This window comes from Sus scrofa, chromosome 7, assembly GCF_000003025.6.
Source record: "Sus scrofa isolate TJ Tabasco breed Duroc chromosome 7, Sscrofa11.1, whole genome shotgun sequence".
Taxonomy (NCBI): Eukaryota; Metazoa; Chordata; class Mammalia; order Artiodactyla; family Suidae; genus Sus; species Sus scrofa.
In genome coordinates, this window is record NC_010449.5 from 53647220 (window position 1) to 53670129 (window position 22910).

Genomic DNA, 22910 nt, shown 5'->3' on the forward strand with positions numbered 1-22910 from the left:
CATGTGGTTGTGTCCTGCCTTGTAGCCTCTTTTCCTAAGCCAGCCCTCTTCTGGGCCTGGCTCTGCTACCCCCTTGCCCGCTGAGAGACAGTAGCGATGCCTTGGTACCTTTCTCAGGCTCTGCTAGTACCGTTTAGCCCCACTTTCCAGAAAGGATCCACAGGGTGCAGACCCACCAGCTCCTAACTGCAGCTCTGCCTATCGCCCTCCTGCCATCCTGGCCCCAGCCTGGCAGCCCCTTGGCCATCCCCTCACACTCAACCTGTCTCCTGAGACCTCTCGTCTCTCCGGGGAACCGGGCAGCAGGACCCCTGGCCTCTGTTAGGACAGCTGGTTGCTCATGTGTCCCTACCAGATCACGAGCTTGCAGCCACCAGGAACCCCTCTCCCCACCCCATGTCCCTGCAGTGCCGGGCTCTGGCGGTGGGACATCGTGCGTGAAGGAGGGTGCCGTATCTGGATTTTCTGGTTTCCTCCTGGCCTGTGTGCATCTCTGCTCTTACTGACCCTGGCAGAGCAGGCGCATAGCCTGCCAGGCAGGGCCAGTGCCAGGTTCCCTCCCACCTTGATTCTGGGGTGTCAGCTTCTCGGTGCTAAAATAGCTTTTGTGGTGCTGGGGCTGGTCTGCAACCCCAGGTGCCACAGGCACAGGTTTTCTCCCGGTAGCAGCTCAGTTGATAGAGGTGATTGGTGTGCCTTTAGCAGCCAAAGGATGGAGTTGTCTGATGCAGTCCCAGGTGGCGGGTGGAGAAACAGGCCCAGGGTGACTTGTCTAGGTTACCGTCATGTTCACAGCTGCTGCCAGACATCAGACCTCCTTTGAAAACAGCTTGCTCTTGACTGTGGCACCTCACGATGCAGCCTGGGGGCACCTGCTGCAGGCCAGGGCAAGGCCAAGCTGTTGGGCGCTGGTTCTGGACCCTCAGTCTAACATGCGCTACTCTCTCTGCCCAGGGTGCTGTGCCCGGTTCTCTGCGAGGAGCAGCCTCTACATTCACTCCAAGAAGCACCTGCAGGACGTGGCCCCAAAGAGCAGGTGCCCAGCCTCCAGCTGTGACAGGCTCTTTGCCTCCAAGCACAACGGGAAGGCGCACGTGGGCAGGCAGCCCCGCCGGCACCCAGGTCTGCCCCGAGCACTGCTCCTTCCTGGGCCCCTTGCGCGGAGGGAAGCTCCTCCCAGGTCAGGGCACCCGCTCAACACATCTCCCCACCCAGGGGCCGCAGCTGCCGCCTCATGGCCTCTCTCCCTCTCCTGCCACCTCCTGCCTCTGACCCTCTTGCTTCCCTGGTCTCTAAGGAGCTTCCCAGGAAGAATGTTCGGCTTCTGCGTGGCCAGCCTTTGTAGCTTGGTCTGAATCTCTCCACCTGTCACCTGGTCCTGAGTTGCCCCCACACCGGGTCCAATGTCAGCTCCTCTTTTAAGGCCTGCCATCCCCTCCTGTCCCTCCCATAGCCCCGGAGGGTCTTTGGAGACAGAGCAAAGCTGTTTCAGGATGTGCCAGGGACAGTGTAGGAACCATGACTGGTCCAGGGGGGCAATTCTGGGCGCAGGGCCTGGGGTCCTACTAGGCAGGGCGTGGGGCTTAGAATCCTGCCTCTCCCGTGGAGCCCTCCCACCAGCCTGTGCTCTGGAATGGGCGGGGCCTGGAGGATGTCATAGCCATAATTTTCTGAGCAGCAGCTGCCAGCCCTTCAGGCGTCTGCTACCTCAGGCACAGCCACTACCCAGCTGTGACACTGGGATGGGCACCCGTCTGTGCACCCCATGTCAGGTGGCTACCATGGGGTGGGTGTCTCAGGCCCCATAGTTAGGACGTGACATGGTCATGTGTTGGGTAGGTGACCCTGGAGGTGTCTGAGGCTTTCCTTCTGAGAAAAAGGTGCTGGGAAGTGTCTGTTTGTTTATAGTGCACTGCCTCTACCAAGTTATGGATTGGCTGTTGGAGTGCCCCTCAGTGGTCCTGATTGGGGGTTCCTGACTGCCCTGTCACTGACAAGCAGAGGCAGAAATGCAGACTCCTGAGGTCACACTGGTAGGAGGTGCTGGAGTGAGGTCATGGTGTGGCCTTAAGCTGAGCGCTCTATGTCAGTGTTTGTTTAATGATTTTTGAGTGTGTGGCCCTTGCGCATAGCAGGTCTTCAGTAGGTATTTCTAGAGTTGTTAATATGCTAAATAAGGAGTTCTCCTTGTGGCTCAACGTGTTAAGAACCTGACTAGGATCCCTGGCCTTGCTCAGTGGGATGAAGGATCCAGCTTTGCTGTGAGCTGTGATGTAGGTCACAGATGCAGTTCAGATCCCCTGTGGCTGTGGTTGTGGTATAGGCTGGTGGCTGCAGCTCTGATTCGACCTACCCCCTAGCCTGAGAATTTCCATATGCTGCAGATGGGGTGCTAAAAAGCAAAAAAATAAAAATAATATGCTAAATAGGGAAGTTGTGGTACAGAGCTTAAGGATCTGGTCACTGATGGGTCTCAGGTCACTGCTGCGGCTTGGGTTTGATCCCTGGCCCAGGAACGTCGACATGCTGTGGGCACAGCCCCCCTTCCCTCAAGAAAATCTAAATAGGAAATTCACGCGCAAACTTCCATCTGTCTGTGTAAGGTAATTATTCTTGATTTCTTCCTAGAGGGTGGAGTCTTCAAGATAGTCAAGGGAACTTTTGGGAAGTTTTGAAAGAGACGGTTTCCCATTTTTAACATCAGAGAATCACTGCCATTTCTTCCAGAATGTTTCCTTGGTACTAGATGATTATTGAAGCAATAACATATTGATCCGGTTTTTAAATTTTGAAGTAATAGGACAGTTACAGAAGGCGAGTTCTGAGTTTGGTTGTCATTTATTTACTTTCAGTGTCTAGAGTCTGTTTCTTCCCTAGATTTGCATTAGCAACATCTCAGGCAGTCTGCTAATGTTTGGTTGGGAATGACAACCGAAGGCTGGGCACACCTTTCGCCCTGGGCAGGCCTGGCGCCTCGACTCTGAGGGCGAGAATAATGTCAAGGCCTCACTTGGCTCCTTTGCCAGATTCCTTGTGCTTCCATTTTCCTGTCTGCTTGGTGCCTGAGGAGTCCTGGGATCTGGGACCATCAGGTGTTCATATTAAAAACCCGCAGCTTGAATGTTCCTGACTTTTGTTTAGGGCCACAGCTGTGGTGTATGGAAATTCCCAGACTAGGGGTCGAATCAGAGCTGCAGTTGCAGGTCTATATCATAGCCACAGTAATGTGTGGTCTGAGCCACATTGCAACCTACACCATAGCTCATGGCAACGCCAGATCCTTAACCCACTGAGTGAGGCCAGGGGTCAAACCCATGTCTTCATGGGTACCACTCAGGTTCATTTCTGCTGAGCTACAATGGGAACCCCCATTAGTGACATTTTTAAAGTATGTTAATATTCATTATTCCCCCAAGGGTACTCTGATTACTGAAGTTACTTAATTAGCAGATGATCAAATATTGGAAGGGGCTTGCGACAGTGATTAAGCACAAGTGAGACGGGAGCTGCAGGAATTGTTCCTGTTCCTGCTGTTGCTGCCCACCGTCCAGACAGGGTGGTTGCAGCCTGGGGCAGGGGGAGTGGCAGAGGGCAGAGGGGCCGCAGGAGGAGCTCCATGGAGGAGGCCGGGGGTTCCTGGATCAGGCCCTGCTCCCGGCCAGAGGCAGCAGGCAGGCAGGTTTCCCACCACTTCCTCCCTGGTCATGGAGTGCACAGAGAGCTGGGGGAGACATGGGCTGACGTAGCTGGTTCCAGAAATATCCCGAGCCAGGTTCAGCCTGTCCTGGTGTGTGCGGGCTTGTGGCCTGGGGCTGTGGGGTAGTGGAAGAAGTTTGAAGCCAGAAGGACTAGGATTCAGGCCTGGCCTCTCCTGGTAGTGGGCATTGTGACTTGGAAAGTCACGTGGACTCGTCCTTGCCTCAGTCTGCAGAAGTCCCTGGGGCAGGCTGTGCTCAAGGCCTGGTGTGTAGTCGGCAGCGCCTTCCTACTGTGTGCGGGCTGCCTTCGGGGGCTGGGCAGGGGTGCACACGGATCAGCACTTGTCCCTTTCTCTGTCGCTTGCTGACATCTTGGGCACAGACAGCTGGAGCTGACTGGCATGTCCTTCCTTTCCAGACCTCTTCCCTCCGCTAGGAGCTCCGAGTGCCCTTACGCCCAGCAGTGACCTCAGTGGCCCAGGCCAGAGCGAGTTCAGCAACGTGGACCTGGCACTCCTCTTCTCCGACACGCCTGGTGACAATAGCGGTGCCGCTGGGGCCTCTGACGAGGCGCTAAGCGCTGGGATCCTGACGATTGATGTGACTTCCATGAGCTCCTCTCTGGGAGGGGACCTGCCCACTAGTCACACTTCCTTAGGGCCCATGGACCCGCTGGTCTTGGTGGCCCACAGTGACGTGCCTCCAGGCCCAGACAGCCCCCTCGTCCTTGGGACAGCGGCCACGGTCCTCCAGCAGCGCAGCTTCGCCATGGACGATACGCAAGGTGTAGGCGCAGGAGCGCTGGGCTGCTTGGTGGCTGTGCCTGTGAAGAGCTTGAGCCTGGACCCACCGGCTTTGACCTCCGGCAGCAGTTCGGCAGCGAACACCTGCATGCCAGCCTCTGCCAGCAGCACTCAGGGAAACACCAGTGTCCCAGAGCTGCTGGTTCCCATCAAAGTGGAAGCAGACTCGCCTCCTGGCCCCGACACCATCAGGCAGCAGGAGCGAAGCAGAGGGGCGCCTCGGCCTGTGCTGTCCAGCCCCGCAGAGGAGCACGGGCCCCAGACAGACGCGGGGCTTGGTGCGGGGACCAGCGGCCTCTCCCTGGTATGAAGTGCTCTGTTCATTCACCACCACTTAGCTCCCCTCTGGCTCTGCTGTGATGGTGTTCCGGATTAACCCTTTGTGTGCAGACTTCTTCCTGGTTTGCAGAAGGATGGAGCCCCAGGCCACAAGTCGGAAATCTGAATTCAGATCTGAGTCTGGAACTGATGAGTTGTTACGACCTTGAGCAAATCGCTTAACGTGTCTGAGCCTTAAATTCTCACTTATTTCTAAAATGAGGGGCTTTGGCTACATGATTTCTAAGGTCTTTTCGAATTCTGTGAATTGGTGATACTGTGCGTCTTTTCCTGCCAAAAGCTGGGGTATTGGATAATGTTGACCATGCTGCATTTGACTTTGTCATGTAATAGCAGGCCCTCAGATGGAGTCATGACATCAGCTGTTTCTAAATGTTTAATGGAAATGAAAACAATGCAGAGTTTTAAGTTAGAATTGTTGGAAAACAAGGGTGTGCTCTGGAGCCTTTGCTTCTGGAGGGTAGGAGGGCACTGTGCCAGTCGGGAGGCTCAGCAGTGGGGGTATTTAACTGCATTCACGTCACTTACGCAGGCACTAGGCCTCAGTTGAAGGTAGTGCAGCCAGGGATTCCCAGGAGAGTTACCTCAGCCTCAGATGGGAAAGATCAAGTAGGTTTCCACGATTTAACGAGAAGCATATCTTTTGCATTGGTTTTGCCTGTGAGAGACGTGCCCCCCCCCCCAACAGATTCGGCTTGCTCGCTCTCAGCGGAGAAGCACAGCCTGGCACGCCTCTGCTGGCCTCTGCCTGGCAGTGGCAAGGCCTGACTGGTTCTGTCCTCACTGTATGACATGGGCTGCTGTGAGCACAGGGCACAGCCTCTGACGGGGGCGGGGGGGGGTTTGGCTGGGTGTTCTCCGGGGTCCAGGTCCAGCGTGGGTGCCCTCAGTCAGCTTCCCAAGTCAGTGATGCAGCTGCTCTCCTGCCCTCGTCAGACTCGGAGTCAAGCCCCAGGACAGAGCAGCCCCTGCAGGGTGTGACCCAGGCCCCGGGGCTGCCCAGCAGGCCTCCTGTAGCATGTTCTGAAAAGTGCCAGGTTAATCCTGGTCACTAGGGTGGGGGTGGGGGAGGGCTGGGTGTTTCAGATGGCACAGAAGAGTGTAAGTCACTTTATAACAGTCTCCGTGTAAAATATTTTAATGTTTTAGACTTTGGAGGAATAAACTTGGCTTCTCTGGATAATAAAGTTATGTATATTGTTCCAAGTCTGATTCCGTTCAGCTGTGGCTGTAACTGGACGTGGCCTTTGGCCCTGGGAGCCTTTGCTGGAGTCTGTTCAGGAGGTAGTGCCCTGCTCCCCTTCCTTTGTCGTCTGGATCCGGTGACTGACACGCTTCTCTTTGGTCTCAGGAAGGTGGGGGCTCAGCAAGAACTGATTCCCGAGCCATTCAACTGGCCAAGAAAATAAAGCAGAAAGGAGCTGGGAGCAGCGCAGGTGAGGCTGTGTGCGGGGGCGGCCCAGGCCGGGCTCAGGTGGGGGCGGCCTGTGGAGCCGGCGGCGGTGGGCGGCTTTGTGGTCCCACTTCAGGAGCTCTTCCCACTGTAAATATCAGCAGCTTTTTTGGAATGTTTGAGAAACGCTAAGTGGACCAAACCAGACTGCTGTTCTGTAGCCTCGTTTGTTCATCCTGAAAATGGGGTAGTGGACACAGCACTTCAAGGAAACTGCGGTCAGTCCTTCTGTAAAGGGTAATTGAATTCTTCAAATAGCATTATTTTGTTAAGTCACTTTTCTTTTGTAATTTATCTAAAATTTATTTTTAAAACATCCAAGGGTACATAGGATTAGCAATATACTATTTATATCTTTCTGTTCTTGATCTCATGGCTGCTTATTAAAATAACAATAATGCCCTATTTTCTGTCAGGTTTTTTTTTTTTTTTTTTAATTTTTGCTTTTTAGGGCCACACCTGTGGCACATGGACGTGCCCAGGCTGGGGGTCAAATCAGAGCTGCAGCTGCTAGCCCACACCACAGCCATAGCAATGTGAGATCTGAGCTGCTTCTGAGACCTACAGCACAGCTCATAGCCACCCAGGATCCTTAACCCACTGAGCAAGGCCAGGGATCAAACCCACATTCTCATGGGTACTAGTCGGGTTCATTACCACTGAGCCACGACGGGGGCTCCCTCACTCAGTTTTCTTTTTTTTTTTGTCTTTTTGCCATTTCTAGGGCCGCTCCCGTGGCATATGGAGGTTCCCAGGCTAGGGGTCTAATCGGAGCTGCAGCCACCAGCCTATACCAGAGCCACAGCAACGTGGGATTCGAGCCGTGTCTGCGACCTACACCACAGCTCACAGCAACGCTGGATCCTTAACCGACTGAGCAAGGCCAGGGACCGAACCCGCAACCTCATGGTTCCTAGTCGGGATTCGTTAACCATTGTGCCATGACGGGAACTCCAAGTTTTATTAAAACAAATATTGTGGCCACTGAGCAGGGTGCCTGTCACTGTCCCTGTGGCTGAGGAGGGGCCCCTGCCGTCTCGATGCCCAGGTGGAACTTGCAGAGATGATGGACATTGGTGGTGGCAGAATCATGGAGGGTTAGCTTGTGAGGGTCCAGTGCTCAGCTCCAGGGACAGTGCTGCAAGCCCCACCAGGGGCGCTGCTAGGGTGGTGTCTGCAGAGACAGATTTGTGTTTTTTTATTGTTTTTGCAGTATTTTGGCATTATTGTTTTAAAAACAAGGACACTTGAAAACATAGCCAAGGAGTTCCCACTGTGGATCAGAGGAAAACGAATCTGACTAGTAACCATGAGGACACAGGTTCAGTCCCTGGCCTCGCTCAGTGGGTTAAGTATCCGGCATTGCCATGAGCCATGGTATAGGTTGCAGATGCAGCTTGGATCCTGTGTTGCAGTGGCTGTGGCATAGGCTGCCAGCTGCAGCTCAACTGGACCCCTAGCCTGAAAACTTCCATATGCCACCCGTGTGGCCCTAAAAAAGACACATAAATAAATAAAACAGCCATAAATAAATAACATAGCTGGTATTTCCAGCACTCTGAAAGTTAACAGCCCCCAGTTCCCTGAAGTCAGCGTCTGACACATGTTCTGGTTTTTGTTTGTCTCAGGTGCCATGAATGAATAGTTTTTGGTTCTGGCCTCACTCGAGACCTGTGGAGGTTCCCAGGCTAGGGATCGAACCCACACCACAGTTGCATCCTTCATCATAGGTGTGGCAATACCAGATCCTTAACCCGCTGTGCCACAGGGGGACTTCCTCACATGCAGAGAATGTTTTTAAAATCTGTTTGTTCGAATCACCCAAGTCGGGCTCATGTTTATGGTTGTTGCCGTACGTCTTGGGTCTGTTTCACACTCAGGTGTCTCCTCCGCCATCCCTCGCCCTTGTGTGTGTGTGTGTGTGTGTGTGTGTGTGTGCCTGTGTTGCAAAACCTGTGCAGTCTGTCAGGTCAGGTTGGCGGGTCTAGACGGCACTGATTGCTTCAGGTTAACAGGGTCCTCTGTCTCCATGTCTCCTGTGAATCTGTCCTTAGGGCCGGGGATTTGTTGTGGCTGAAGGGAGGTCTGGGGGCCCTGCTGGGTGGTTGGCAGCCACTGATGCCTGAAGTCTAGACCTGTTCATTCATCAGGGGCTGCAGGAGGATGTTGTTCTTTCTTCACTTTAATCTGGAATACTTCTCATGCAGGAAAGTCAGGATAAATGTCTGAGTCTTTCTCTTTATAATGAGCCAGCTGATTTCTTTGCATCCTCCCCGGGCGGTCAGGGTGTTTTCATACACTCATTGATTTAAACATCTTATTGGCTTGTAAGGGAAGTAGGAACCAGGAACCTGTCCAGTATCCAGCCCTCGCACGTGAAGACAGTGGCACAGTGCTCTTGTTTAAGTGCGAAGGGTCACGTTGGCCCTCATGTCCTCCTCGAAATTCCCTCGAAGTCCTGGAATAGCCAACAGAGAGAGGGCCGTAAATGCAGGCCCGTGTCTCTTTTCTAAACCCTCAGGGCCAGCCTGACATTTCATTTTGCTGGAATTTTAGACTCACGGCAACCCCCCTTCCATGCACAGTGTCCCCAGTTGTGGTGCCCTTTCTGGCCTCCCCTTTTGCTCCCCGAGGTCATGCGTGTCTGCACAGCTGGGAAAGGATCGGGCCCTTGGTCCCCTGACTGGCACATGACGATGCCTGCAGGGTCCTCTTCTGCCTAGGGTCCCAGATTGAGTCCTTAGTCTGTCTCTCCCTTGACTTTCAGGCTGCTCTCGTAGAGATGTAGGCCCTTCATGCATGTGCGTTCTGCCCGCTGGGCCTGTCTGGTGCTTCTCGTGGTTGGACTGTGCTTGCTTTGTGTAGACGGACGTACAGAGCCCTATTCTCAGCACCTGGTTGGGGCATGTGTGGTAGGCAGTGCTGACCTTGACCCCGGGCTGAGGGGTTGTCTGCAGGTTCTCCAAGGGGAAGTGGCTTTTTCCTCTAATCAGCGAGCGTCTCTTTTGCAGCGGCTGCATGGAGATTGTGTGCGGCTGCAGGTGCGAGGGGTTCCCCAACACTGCACTCACTGGGTCTCTAGAAGAGCCCAGAACTCAGGGCCATGGATCACCTCAGCGACGGGATACACAGCAGTGAGTCGCAGAAGAGGACAGCCCCTAGCAAAGCTGCCAGCAGGCCTCTCCTTGGCTGTGTGGCCCGTGTCCAGACACCTTGGTTTCCATGGCATGGTCGTGGCCACCTCAGGAGGTCCAGCGGCCCCTGGCCTCCACCCTGTCATGTTGCTAGACTGTCTGCAGGTGCCCCAACTGCCAGCAGCATGTCCCTGGGGCCTTGAGGTGCCTTCCCAGGAATCAGGCAAGGTCACTGCAGCCTGTGCACCATGCACGTAGCCATTCCCGGCCCCACACTTGTTTGGCACTGCAGGGTAGCTTTGCCTGTGCCCTTGTTACTGGGTCTTCTGACGGCGGTTCTCCATTTCCCTTGTTCTCCTTCTGTATCCATCAGAATTCCCGTCATGGCTCAGTGGTTAATGAATCCAACTAGGAACCATGAGGTTGCGGGTTCGATCCCTGGCCTTGCTCAGTGGGTTAAGGATCCGGTGTTGCCGTGAGCTGTGGTTCGGCTCAGATCCCGTGTTGCTGTGGCTCTGGCGTAGGCTGGTGGCTACAGCTCTGATTAGACCCCTAGCTTGGGAAACTCCATATGCTGTGGAAGCGGCCCTAGGAAAGGCAAAAAGACCACCACCACCACCACCACCAACAAAAATTTCTCTGTAGGAAAAGCCGTGCCTTCTCCCCCTCTGTTCATTCCCTGATATCAGCGCGTGCTTAGAGGTAGAACTGCTCCAGCTTTGGCTGCTGGGAGCCCTTTAGGTTGGATCCTTGTGCCCTCTGGACCATCCTGGTTCTGGGAGGCACTGCCCTTACTTCCCAGCACTGCCAGGCTCATCAGGTGTCACCCTGCCCCAGCCCTGGATCAGCTGTTCTCCGGGGAGCCTGCCTCATGGGGGTGTGTGCTGCTGCCTGTCGCCCTGGGCACCACTGCCCTTGGACGCCAGGCAGGCAGTGCTGGGACATAGTCAAACACCCGCAAGCCATGTTGCTGGCTCTGGAGGATGGCACACATGTTCTGTACCTCATCACGCCAAGTTCTTTGTTGGCATTTTGTACTGAGATACATTTAATGTAAGCAGACCTCACATGTGGTCAGGTCATGTGTTGCTGCTGCATTATTTTGGGGACCAAACAAGAAAAGCCTGGGTTCTGAAGCTTTTTGGGTTTTGAGATATGGTGTAACAGGTCCAAGAACAGAGGAGTTGCAGGTAGCAGGGCTATCATTGGACTCATATTGTGTAAACACTGTCAGCTTCATGCTGTCAACCAGATTCAGTGCAAAGCGTGTGTTGATTCTTAGGAATTGCGTAGCCTAAATGACGTGAAAAATGCGAATAGGGTCTAAAATCCAAGACTATTCCCATTGGGTTGCTATTTGAGTAGTGAAAATAAAATTTGCCAGTTTCTTTTAGTATTGAGGTTCCCCGTCAAAGTAAACCAAGAATATATTCTCAATGTAAAAGAGAAACTTTTATAATTTTTCAAAATTTTCTTTGTTAGGGTTGATTTACAGTGTTCTGTCAATTTTTTAGGGCCGCACCTGTGGCATATGGAAGTTCCTAGGCCGGGGGTTGAATCAGAGCTGCAGCCAGCAGCCCATACCACAGCCATAGCAATGCCAAATGCAAGCCACGTCTGCAACCCACACCACGGCTCATGGCAACACCAGATCCTTAACCCACTGAGCAAGGCCAGGGATTGAACCCTGATCATCATGGATCCTGGTCAGATTCGCTTCTGCCGTGTCACGAAGGGAATCCCCTATACATTCTTTTTCTCATTATCCTCCATCACTGTCCATCACAAGTGACTGGATATAGTTCCCTGTGCTATATACATCAGGACCTCATTGCTTATCCACTCCAAATGGCAATAGTTTGGATCTAGTAATCCTAGACTCCCAGGACATCCCACTGCCTCCCCCTTCCCCCTGGCAACCTCAAGTATGTTCTCCAAGTCCATGAGTTTATTTCTTTTCTATAGATAGGTTCATTTGTGCTGTATATTAGATTCCAGAAATAAGTGATACCATATGGTATTTGTTTTTCTCTTTCGGACTTACTTCACTTAGTGTGAGTCTCTAGTTCCATCCATGTTGCTACAAATGGCATTATTTTGTTCTTTTTTGTGGCTGAGTAGTATTCCATTGTGTATATGTACAACATCTTCTTAATCATTCATCTTTTGATGGACATTTAGGTTATTTCCATGTCTTGGCTGTTGTGTATAGTGCTGGCATAAACATAGGGGTGCATGTATCTTTTTCAGTTAAAGTCTTATCTGGATATAGGCCCAGGAGTGGGATTGCTGGGTCATATGGTAGTTTCTATAGTTAGTTTTCTGAGGAACTTCATACTGTTTTCCGTAGTGGTTGTATCAATTTACATTCCCAGCAACAGGAATGGAGGGTTCCCTTTTCTCCACACTCTCTCCAACATTTGTTGTTTATGGACTTGCTAATGATGGCCATTCTGACTGGTGTGAGCTGGTACCTCAATGTAGTTTTGATCTGCATTTCTCTAATAATTAGCGATGGTGAACATTTTTTTATGTGCCTTTCGGCCATCCATTATGTCTTTTTTTGGAGAAATGTCTGTTCAGTTTTTCTGCCCATTTTTCAACTGGGTTGTTTTTTTGCTGTTGAGTTGTATAAGTTGTTTGTATATTTTAGAGATAAGCCCTTGGTAGTTGCATCATTTGAAACTACTTTCTCCCATTGTGTAATTTTGTCTTTTTTTTTTTTTTTTTTTAATGGTTTCCTTTGCTGTGCAAAAGCTCATAAGGTCCCATTTATTTTTATTATTTCTGTTGCCTTGGGAGACTGACCTAAAAAAACATTTGTACAGTTGATGTCAGAGAATGCTTTGCCTATGTTCTCTTCTAGGAGTTTGATGGTGTCTTGTCTTATATTTAAGTCTGTAAGCCATTTTGAGTTTATTTTCTGCATGGTATGAGGATGTATTCTAGTTTCCTTGATTTACATGTGGCTGTCCAGTTTGCCCAGCATCACTTCCTGAAGAGACTGTCTTTTTCCCATTTTATATTCTTGCCTCCTCTGTCAAAATTTATTGACCTTAGGTGTCTGGGTTTATTTCTGGGTTTATTTCTCTCTATTTTGTTCCATTTTTCTGTCTGTCTGTTTTTGTACCAGTACCACACTGTCTTGATGACTGTAGCTTTGTAATATTGTCTGAAGTCTGGGAGACTTCAGCTTGGTTTTTGTTGCTTCCTTCTTGGTTTTTGTTCCTCAGGAATACTTTGGCATGTAAATTTTTGGATTGTTTGTTCTAGTTCTGTGAAAAATGTCATGTTTAATTTGATAGGGATTGCATTGAATCTGTAGATTGCTTTGGGTATTATGAAGCATTGCCATTTTAACAATATTAATTCTTCCAGTCCAAGAACATGGAATATCTTTCCATTTCTTTGAATCCTCTTTAATTTCCTTGATTAATATTTTATAGTTCTCAGCATATAAGTCTTTCACCTCCTTGATCAGGTTTATTCCTATGTATTTAATTTTTGAGGATGTGATTTTATTTTATTTTTTTTTTTGCTTTTTTGTCTTTTGTTGTTGTTGTTGCTATTTCTTGGGCTGCTCCCACGGCATATGGAGGTTCCCAGGCTAGGGGTCCAATCGGAGCTGTAGCCACCGGCCCACGCCAGAGCCACAGCAACGCGGGATCCGAGCCGCGTCTGCAACCTACACCACAGCTCACGGCAACGCCGGATCGTTAACCCACTGAGCAAGGGCAGGGACCGAACCCGTAACCTCATGGTTCCTAGTCGGATTCGTTAACCACTGCGCCACGACGGGAACTCCCCCTTTTTTTTTTTTTTTTGATTTTTAGGGCCACACCCATGGCATATGGAGATTCCTAGGCTAGGGGTCAAATTAGAGCTACAGCTGCTTGTCTACACCATACCCACAGCAACACTAGTTCCCAGCCATGTCTGTGACCTACACCACAGCTCACAGCAAAGCTGGATCCTTAAGAAACTGAACAAGGCCAAGGATCAAACCCACATCCTCATGGATTTTAGTTGGTTCGTTAACCACTGAGCCACAAAGGGAACTCCCTATATTTCTTTACCATATACTCAATTGTTACTATACAGAAATGCAACCCATTTCTGAATGTTCATCTGTATCCTGCTACTTTGCTGAATTCATTGATTAGTTTGAGTAGTTTTTGTGTGGAGCCCTTAGGTTTTCTATGTATAGTATCATGTCATCTGTATAGAGTGACAGTTTTACCTCTTTTCTTCAAATTTGGATACCTTTTGTTTTGTTTGTTCGATTGCTATGACTAGGACTTCCAATACTGTGTTGAATAAAAGTGGTGAGAGTGGGCATCCTTGTCTTGTTCCAGGTATTAGTGGGAAGGCTTTCAGCTTTGCTCCATTGAGTATTATATTCGTCGTGGGTTTGTCATAAATGGCTTTTAATATGTTAAGGTATGTTCCCTCTATGCCCACTTTGGTAAGAGTTATCATGAATTGATGTTGGATTTTGTCAAGTGCTTTTTCTGCATCTATTGAGATGATCATGTGTTTTTTGACTTTTCTTTTGTTAATGTGGTGTATGACTTTGATTTGTGTATGTTGGACCATCCTTGTGAACCTGGGATGAATCCCACTTGGTTGTGGTATATGATCTTTTTAATGTGTTGGATTTGTTTGACTAAAATTCTGTGGAGAATTTTTGAGTCTATATTCATCAAAGATTCTGCCCTAGTTTCCTTTTTTGGTGGTATCTTTGTCTGGTTTTGGTATTAGGGTGATGGTAGGGACGCTTCCAAAGACATTTTATGAAGCTACCATCACCCTAGCCTGGGAACCTCCATATGCTGCAGGAGCGGCCCAAGAAATGGCAAAAAGACCAAAGGAAAAAAAAAACACTTTGACTATATCTTGCCATTTTCTTCTGGCCTTTAGCGTTTCTGTAGAGAAATCAGCTGGTAGCCTTAAGGGGGTTCCTTTATAATTAACTCTTTTTTTTTTTCTGTTGCTGCCTTTAGAATCCTCTCTTTATCTTTAATATTTTCCATTTTTATTATAAAATGTTCTGGTGTAGCACTGTTTGGGTTCAACTTGGGGCCCTCTGTGCTTCCTTTATTTTGATATCTGTTTCATGTAGATATGGAAAGTTTTCAGCCTTAATATTCTTCAAATATATTTTCAATTCCCTTTTCTCCTTCTAAAATCCCTATTATGCGTAGATAGGCCCCCCCTTTATATTATCCCATAGATCTCTTATATTGTTTTCACGTTTTTTTCATTTTTTTCTGTCTGCTGTCCTGATTGGGTGATTTCCATTATTCTGTATTCCAAGTCACTAATTCGTCCCTCTGCATTATTCATTCTGCTCCTCAGTGCCTTTAACTCAGCTTGCATCTCTGCAAATGAATTTTCTAATTTTTCTTGGCTCCTCCTTATATTTTCTAGTTCCTTTCTAAAGGAATCTGCATTGCTGCTCATTTCCACTCTTAATTACTACTATATTTTCACTCTCCTTTTTCTTTTTTAAGGCTGCACCTGTGGCATATGGAAGTTCCCAGATAGGGGTCAAATCAGAGCTGCAGCTGTGGGCCTACACCACAGCCATAGCAAGGCCAGGTCTGAGCCACATTTGTAACTAACACCAGAGCTCATGGCTACACCGGGTCCTTAACCCACTGAGCGAGGCCAGGGATCGAACCTGTGTCCTCATGAATGCTAGTCGGGTTCATTACCACAGAGCCAGAATGGAAACTCCTCACTGTCTCCTTTTTGATCTCAGTGTCTGCTTCATTGTTTGTTCCTTCAGGGGTATTCTTCTGTTCTTTTAACTGGGAATGGTTCCTGAGCTTCTTCATTTTGCTGATAATCATTTTGCTGATATTCTGTGAGTTTAGGGAACACTGCTGTAGTCTCGGAGGGCTATCTATATGCGAGTGTGCCCCTGGGTGTTTTGTGAGGGCTTGCTATTTATTTTTGGTGTGAGGGCTACTTTTTTGGATGCTTGCTGTCTTGTTCCTCAGTGTGAGCAGGCTGGTATCCCATTGATAGGGGGCTGCGTGTGCTCCCAGGGAGATGGGGGCAGTGGGCAGCTCTAGTGGCCAGTGCCTGCTTACTGGGCCTTTGATAGTTACAAGGACCTGCGGGAAGGTGGCATAGGCTACTCCCATTTGCCCGGCCCTGGGAAGTGACAGTGACCCTCAGGCAGGTATAGGCAGCTCTTGGAGCATTTGGCAGTGGCTGTGATAGGGCCTGAGCATTCCCAGGGGAGTGAGAGGAACATTGGGTTCCAGTGCCCTCTGTGCTGACCTCTGAAGTGACTGGGGCCGCAGGTGGAGCCCGTTCACATATGCCCATCTCTACAGTCTTGAGATGACTGAATTTATCCCTGCCACCTGCGGACCATGCAAAAAGTGCCTTGTTGCACTTAGCCCACATAGGAGGTGCTGCCACCCATAGCTCTGCCCTCCAAGAGTCTGCGCACATTCGTGCAGGGAAGGCTATTCCTATCCAGTCCACCCCTCCTTCTTTCTCCCTCCCTAACAATGGCGCCTGGCTTCTTCTGCAGACACAGACCCCCTCCTGAGCTCCCTCAGCTGTGGTGCTCCACTCCCCAGCCCGTGGTGTACCACTCCCTCACCTCTCAGGCTGTCCCCTCACAGCTAACTCTGTCGTCTCCCTGAACTGACCTCCGGAGCCTGAGCAGTGACCAGCCCCTGCCTGAGCGTAGCAGGCTGTGGTGTCCTGGCAGGTGGTACTGATGGTCTGTGTGCCTCTCTCTCTGCTTTGCCCTCCTCGGTCCAGCTGCTGCTTTGAGGTCCTCCGTCTCTACTGATCTCCCCTTTGGTTGGTGGCTCCCGGGGTGTGGGTGCCTTTCCTTTTTCACAGCCCCTCTCAGGAGTGCTAGTCCCATCCTGATTCCTTTCTCTTTCTCTCTTTTTTTCTTTTCTACCCAGTTACATGGAGTTTCTTGTCCTTTTTGGAGGTTTAAGATTTTCTGTCAGCGTTCAGTAGATGTTCTGCGTGAATCATTCTCCATGTAGATGTTTTTTTTTTGTTTTTTTTTGTTTGCTTTTTACGGCTGCACCCGTGGCATATGGAGGTTCCCAGGCCAGGGGTTGAATCGGAGCCGTAACTGCCAGCCTACACAGCAGCTCACAGCAACGCCAGATCCTTAACCCACTGAGTGAGGCCAGGGATCAAACCTGCAACCTCATGGTTACTAGTTGGATTTGTTTCTGCTGTGCCATAATGGGAACTCCCATAGATGTTTTTTTGTTGTTGTTGTCGTGTTTATAAGAAACGGTGAGAACCATGTCTTACTCCTCCACCATCTTGATCCCACCTCAAAACTTTTATTCCTGAAGACGGTAGTTTGCAAAATAAGTTTTTAAAAAAAATGTAACCAAAAAATGTACCTATTGTGGCTCAATGGTAATGAACCTGACTAGTATCCATGAGGATACAGGTTCGCTCCCTGGCCTCATTCAGTGGATTGAGGATCTGGTGTTGCCATGAGCTGTGGTATAGGTTGCAAATGTGGCTGAGATCTGATGTTTTTTTTTTTTGCTGTGTCTGTGGTGTAGGCTGGCAGTTGTAGCTCCCTAGCATGGGATAGTCCATATGCTGCCTGTGTAGCCTTAAAAAGACCAAAAATTTTTTTTAAAATACAAAAAAAGTCACCAGGTTTAGAACTGTGGATGGACGTGTGCTCTCTCTGAGGGCAGGGAAGGTCAGAAAGCATATGGCACTCTGCCAGCCGGATGGGACATGGACAGCAGGACCCACGTCTGTGCCTGGAAAAGTGTGAGTGCCACTCCCTGTCTAGACTTGAGTCGAAACACCAAGTCTCAACCACACATTGTTCAGCAGAGTCATCTTCTGGGCAGAAGTATTTAGAAGGTTAGAATTAAGGCAAGATGAGCAAAACAAAAAACAGAAGTTACAAAGCAGAGGTTCATACTCAGAAGCATAGAAGTCAGAGAAAAACAGTTGCGCCAGAGAAGCTTGTTCCTGGTTTTGGTTGCTCTTCACAATCAGCAGAACTATGGCTTGTGACCATTTCTGTGCATATTGATGGGAAAACCTAAATATCAAATAATACAAAGTAAAAACTGATAGAACTCCAGGAGAGCTGGATCCATAAAAACAAGCAATGTTTGTTGATTTAATTACGTGCAGATCAAGGAGAGAAGCTGTGAAAGATGTCGACGGTGGGATTACCAGAGTTGACGTAATAGATTCTATTCTGTGATCCTAGATATTTATTAGAAGTGAAACTGAACCCTTAGCCATCAGGAAAGCCATAGCCGCGTCTTGAGGAAAAACCCCTAGGCAGTACATGTGTTTGGCCACAGTGTGGTAGAAGAGAACGCAAAAGCCTCTTGGAAAGCCACAGAAAACTTGGTGAGCTTTCTGGTGACAGAAGAAACAGGAGCTGATTATAGAGCCTCACAGGGAACAAGTGGCTGCTCAGTCAGACACGAGTGTGTTGAGCCAGCAGCTCTTGGTAACCAAAGCCGTTCCTCGGCTCTGTGGGCTTAACCGCGCAGTTCACATGCCCTGCCTCCCCACCCAGGTTGCCTGCCGTCAGTCTTTCCTTGTGAGAGGTCAGGCGGCAGCCTGGACACGAGGATTTGTTCAACACGGAAAAGGGAGCTGAGTCCTTCACGGTGGAAAAAGAACAAACTAAGAAGAGTCAGAAATCCAGGTTTTGATGCTAAAGTGTGAAAACCTACTCAGATTAAAAAAAAAAAGAAAAGAAAATTCTCTGTGGCCCAAACAAAACAGCCTTAAGTGGGTACAGCCTCTGGGCTGCTGTTTCACCTCTATCTGAACAGTTTTACAAAGATGGAAAGCACGAGTGAATCCCACAGATTCAGTGGAAACTATATAAGAATAAATGGGAGGACTGCAACGAAATGCATAATTTTCAAGAAGACAGAAATCACCATCATTCACAAGGGAGAGTGTCACCAGTTGGAGAGCATGGCTGGAGTTGGCATTTCCGAGGCTGCTGTTGCCGGCGGTCACTTGTGGGGTGTGTGCAGTCAGTGCCGCTGCAGTGTGGCTGTGGGAACGCCCCCAGGGGTGAGCACGGACAGGGACTTGTGAAACAAGAGGGACGCTCTCCAGAAAGCACACTGGGCATCTGGTGACTGCTTAGTCTGCTGTCCAGGGGTGGGCCAGGCAGCTGTGGCTGTCCGCACACCAGGGTCCGTTGCTTGGTTCCCATTGTAACGGGTGCCTGTGGGGCTGGCTCTCTGCTCAGCAGGTCCCTTTACTTACAGAAGTTCCCAGGCCTGGGATCGAACCCATGGCACAGCAGTGAGTGTCAGATCCTAAACCCACAGAGCCACCAGGGAGTTCCATCTCCACCTATTTAAAAGTTACTGATGGAAACAGGAATGTGATGACAATTCTGCAGCCAGAAGCGAAGCCCACCCTTCATGCTGAGTCACCAGGGGCTTCCTGTATGGACTCGGGAACTGCAGTCACCACCATTGTCACCTGGGGCTTAACTTTGTTCTGGAGATTCTGACCATTGAGATAAACTGAGAAGAAATGAGCTGGACCTGCAGGGAGGAGGCAGACAGTAACTGAGGCAGTCTGACTTTATGGAACAGCTAGAAGGGTCCACGGGGCATGGAGGGGCTGAGAAGCTATCCTGGTGCCCAGGTATGGCCGCACGAGTGTCCGGTGTGGCCACAGCTCGGAGGAAACAGTGGAGAGAGTGCCCCTCCCGATGGAGCTGGAGTTAAGGAACAGCCATATCTCACAGGTGAGCAGGACCAGAGGGAGGAGAGGGCAGGACTGGCCTGAGAGACCCCAGGGAGAAGGCTCCTGCGACGCCTTGGCCTGGTGGGGACACCGCTGATGGTGGAGTGATCAAGGAAAACTGAATCAGAGGGCGAACATGAACCGAACGAGGAGGGGGCCATGATGTTTGCAGGCTCACAGGGCAGGCAGAGCCCCGCCAGGAAGGTGGGAGCCGCGTGGGCAGGTGGGGGTGAAGGACCCCCCCTTGCATGTGGGGCCTGAGTCCAGGGTGCAGTCAGCCCGGGGCCTTTGTCCAGTGGGGGGCAGCACTTTTGAAGATGTCTGCAGCTGTTGGGGGGGCCTCCAGGTCGGCGTCAGCACTTGGGCTCCCCTGAGAGCTGGGTGGGGGCATCAGAGGGTGTGATCAGAAAAGGGACATGGTAGTTTTTAAAGGGTCATTCCAGCTGCTCTTGTGAAATCAGTGGAGGAGGCAGGGGGAGCAGGGTGTTTTTCAGGGGACCAAGGTCAGCATGGCGGCTGAGCTGTGGGAGAGGTTGTGAGTTCTGGGCCCAACTGCGATGACGACACGGGGGCAGAGGGAGGCCTTGATGCAGACCCTCTAACTCGTCACAGCCTTTTGACCCAACTCCCTGTGAAGCAGCAGGGAGACCTGAGCAGTGGTACAAGCACCCATGGGCTAGAGTCCTGCGCCGCTGGGTGGGCTGCCCATGGCCACTGCCGGCTCTTCCTGCATGTGGGTGACGGCCTTGGGAAAGGTACCCGAGTTCCATTCAGGACACAGATGAGGGTGGAGGCCGTAGGGCCTGGAAGGCTGATTCTGTCCCTTGCACCCGGGTGTTGGCTCATAATTGACGTTCGCAGAAACCCTCAGACTTGGACCACAGACCTTCTGCATGTGGTGCTGGAGCAGGAGGAGAGTTGTGGTGGCCGCATGTGGCCTCAGGCCCCGCTTCGGATCTGCTGAGGACCGTCCATGTGGGCTCAGCTGCACAGCCCTGGAGCACTGCCCAACACCTGGCAGAACAGTTCTCAAGGACAGTGGTGGGTCACAGCTGCTCTGTAGCCCACACCTCATGCAGGCCACATGGCTCGCAGTGCTCAGGGAGCCCCCCACGCCTTTGTCTTTGTGTGTGGGTTGTGGGCTTGTCTCTGAGGCTCTGGAAAGCATTTGGGCTTCACCCAGTGCACAGCCAGTGGCTGGGCTCTAGGCTCAGCCACCCTGCAGCCTGCTGTCCAGCAGTGGGAAGTCGGTACCTGCTGAAGCAGGTAGAATCCCGGAGCTCCTTCCCCGCTGCCTCCATGTCCTCGAGGCCACCTGGGGCGTGGCTGCTGATGCCCTGTGTTCTGGGATACGAACCTAAGGGGGGCCAGACCCAAGGCATGGCTGTGGTGCCTTCCTGGAGCCTGGTGACCCTGTCCATGAGCAGCTCTGTTTCACTTCCAGCTCACGGCCTGGATAATGTCCTGTCTGGAGTTGGGGTTGGGGTTGGGCAGCTGTAGTCCTCTCCCTTCCTTCAGGTTCTCCAGCACAAATGAGCATTTTGGATGTTATTGGAGCACATGGAGAATATTGAAGCTAAATTTAGGTCTGTGCGAAGATTACTTTGCCCAGTAGGAGTTTGTGGATTTCCACTGTGCAAGAGCGTGTTTGGTTTTCCTTTTGACCGGTTTATTAAGTCAGTCACATGGCATTAGGTGCCCTGGCAGCCGCTACTGCAGAGGACCTGAGCTGCATGGTCTTCGTGGGCTCCGAGCAGAGACCTTGGTCTGCTTCTGCGGGCCTGCAGGCTCCCAGACACAGATTTCTCTAACCAGCTCAGGGCACAGGGCCCATTCTAACCGTCTGCAGGGCTGACGACGTCCCCAGACGGCACGGTCTGCCTTTGGGAGTGTGTGACAACACACGCTGCGATGGCCCCAGCGGGTAAAGGTGTTTATCCTCTTGAGCTGAGTGCAGCAGTGCCCAGACAAGAGCTGCCTGGAAGCTGCCTATCAGCCACGTGCTCCTTGATGCATTTTCATTACAATTTTACTTAAATTTTTCATAGTTTTTGAAGTCTGATGTGTCTTGCGATTTTGGTTGGGTTTGCATCACTAATAATTGCAATGGTAACTCAGTTTTTCAGATGAAGAACTTTAACTCCCAGAAAGTGTATTTAAATAAACTTTAAAATTAAGTGGATTTCAATTTATGTACATATTTTTATTGCAGGAAAGGATGCTGTGCTAGGGAGATTAAAAGACTTCAGGGCGTAAGCGTTTTCAGGTAGAATCCCAGAGAGGCTGGGACAGCGTGCCCTGGGAGGACAGAGCACCACGCTGAGTTCCTCCCTTCCAGGAGCCAGAGCAGTCACGAGGTCAGGCTCCTGGATGGCAGATGCTGGGGCTACAGCTCTGGGGGCGGTGCTGCAGGCGGACCCCTGCGACAGAGCCAGCTGTGCTGTCAGAACAGATGGAAAACTAAACAAGCATCCAGCCTTTTGTGTTTTTCATCTTTTTTTCAAGTTGAGATCAATTAGAAATTTTCACGGACTGTTTTCTAGAGGTTTAGCAGGTTGGTTGGTCTCACTTGTTTTCATTTCGTTAAGTTCAGCATTTAACACTCTTTTTAGTGTGTATGATATTTGTTGTGAAAAGAACTTGATGAGAAGCCGTTTGCATGCTTGTGTCCACCAGCAGTAAGAGCACCTTGGCACCTGCAGTGAGCATGCTTGGAGGTGTGCACTGGGCCAGGGCTTGGCTCAGTGTCCAGAATGAGGAGCAGGGTCCCAGGTTCCTGAGACCCAGGTTCCTGAGTGTGTCAGAGAAACCCTTTCTGGGAGTCTGGAGTTGTCCATCTTCTTTGTACTTAATTTAAAAAAGCCTCCTTACTGGTATGAAACCAGAGAAGTGATGATTTCTGTGAAAGATGCTGGACAGAGGAGCCATTCAGCAGGTGTCCAGATGCCTGGGCTATTACTCTGTGGCTTCCCCTGTCGCCCATGAGCTCCGCCGTGCTGTATGTCGGAGTCGCTTGGGTTGTTGGGTGAGGAGGAGTTTGGCCTTGAGAGGGGCAATGGGGGCCCGAGCGCCATCTGAGAGGCGTGTGGGGTGTCTGTTCAGCTTCCTACTGGAGTCCAGGTCCTTCCGCCATGTGGCTGAGCATCTGTGGGCCTCAGGCAGCAGGGCAGGCAGAGCAGTGCATGTGCCTTGTGTGTTTCAGGAGCTACGGGGCCAGCTCAGACCCGAGGGAAAGATGATGACCCGGGCAGCCCCACTTGTGTGCCTGCCAGCCCGAGTGGCTGGGTGTGGGGCAGCCTCGTGGTGCCCAGCGTCCAGGTCCAGCTGCTGCAGGTAAGGGCCACCCAGGGCAGGGGGCTGGGCAGGAGCGCTGCCCCTCCAAGGCGCCTTCCTCTTGCTGTCCTGTGCCCGCGTGGTCTCTGCAGAACCATCTTCTCCCCCCTTCCCCGCCACCACCACACACGTCCACTTGCCCCTCAGTTGGGATTCATGCGCCCTGGGTCTGGCTTTCCCCGTGTGCAGGCCAGGGCCCTGTGCAGTGTGGACAGCCCTCCACTCCTGGCCAGACCATGGTCGGATGGCTGTATGTGCCTAGCAGCACGTCTGACTCCCTTCTCTGCTCTGCCCCGCAGACCTACTTCTTTCCTTATGGGGCCAAGACAGGGCCTTTAGGGGTTTGTCTCCCACTTTTCTTCTCTGGCATGCAGGGCAGGGCTGGCCA

General features: G+C 51.0%; 1 protein-coding gene across 2 annotated transcripts in view; it reads left to right on the forward strand.

Annotated features, from left to right (window-relative positions):
• Nucleotides 1–22910, forward strand: part of ZXDC (ZXD family zinc finger C) — a 32246-nt gene that overhangs the window by 6885 nt on the left and 2451 nt on the right. Inside the window, 4 exon segments of one of the 2 annotated variants that reach the window (NM_001244222.1) lie at nucleotides 955–1122; nucleotides 4117–4805; nucleotides 6192–6276; nucleotides 22392–22522. In NM_001244222.1, the coding sequence (NP_001231151.1) occupies nucleotides 955–1122; nucleotides 4117–4805; nucleotides 6192–6276; nucleotides 22392–22522 (1073 nt within the window). 2 annotated transcript variants of the gene reach the window in all.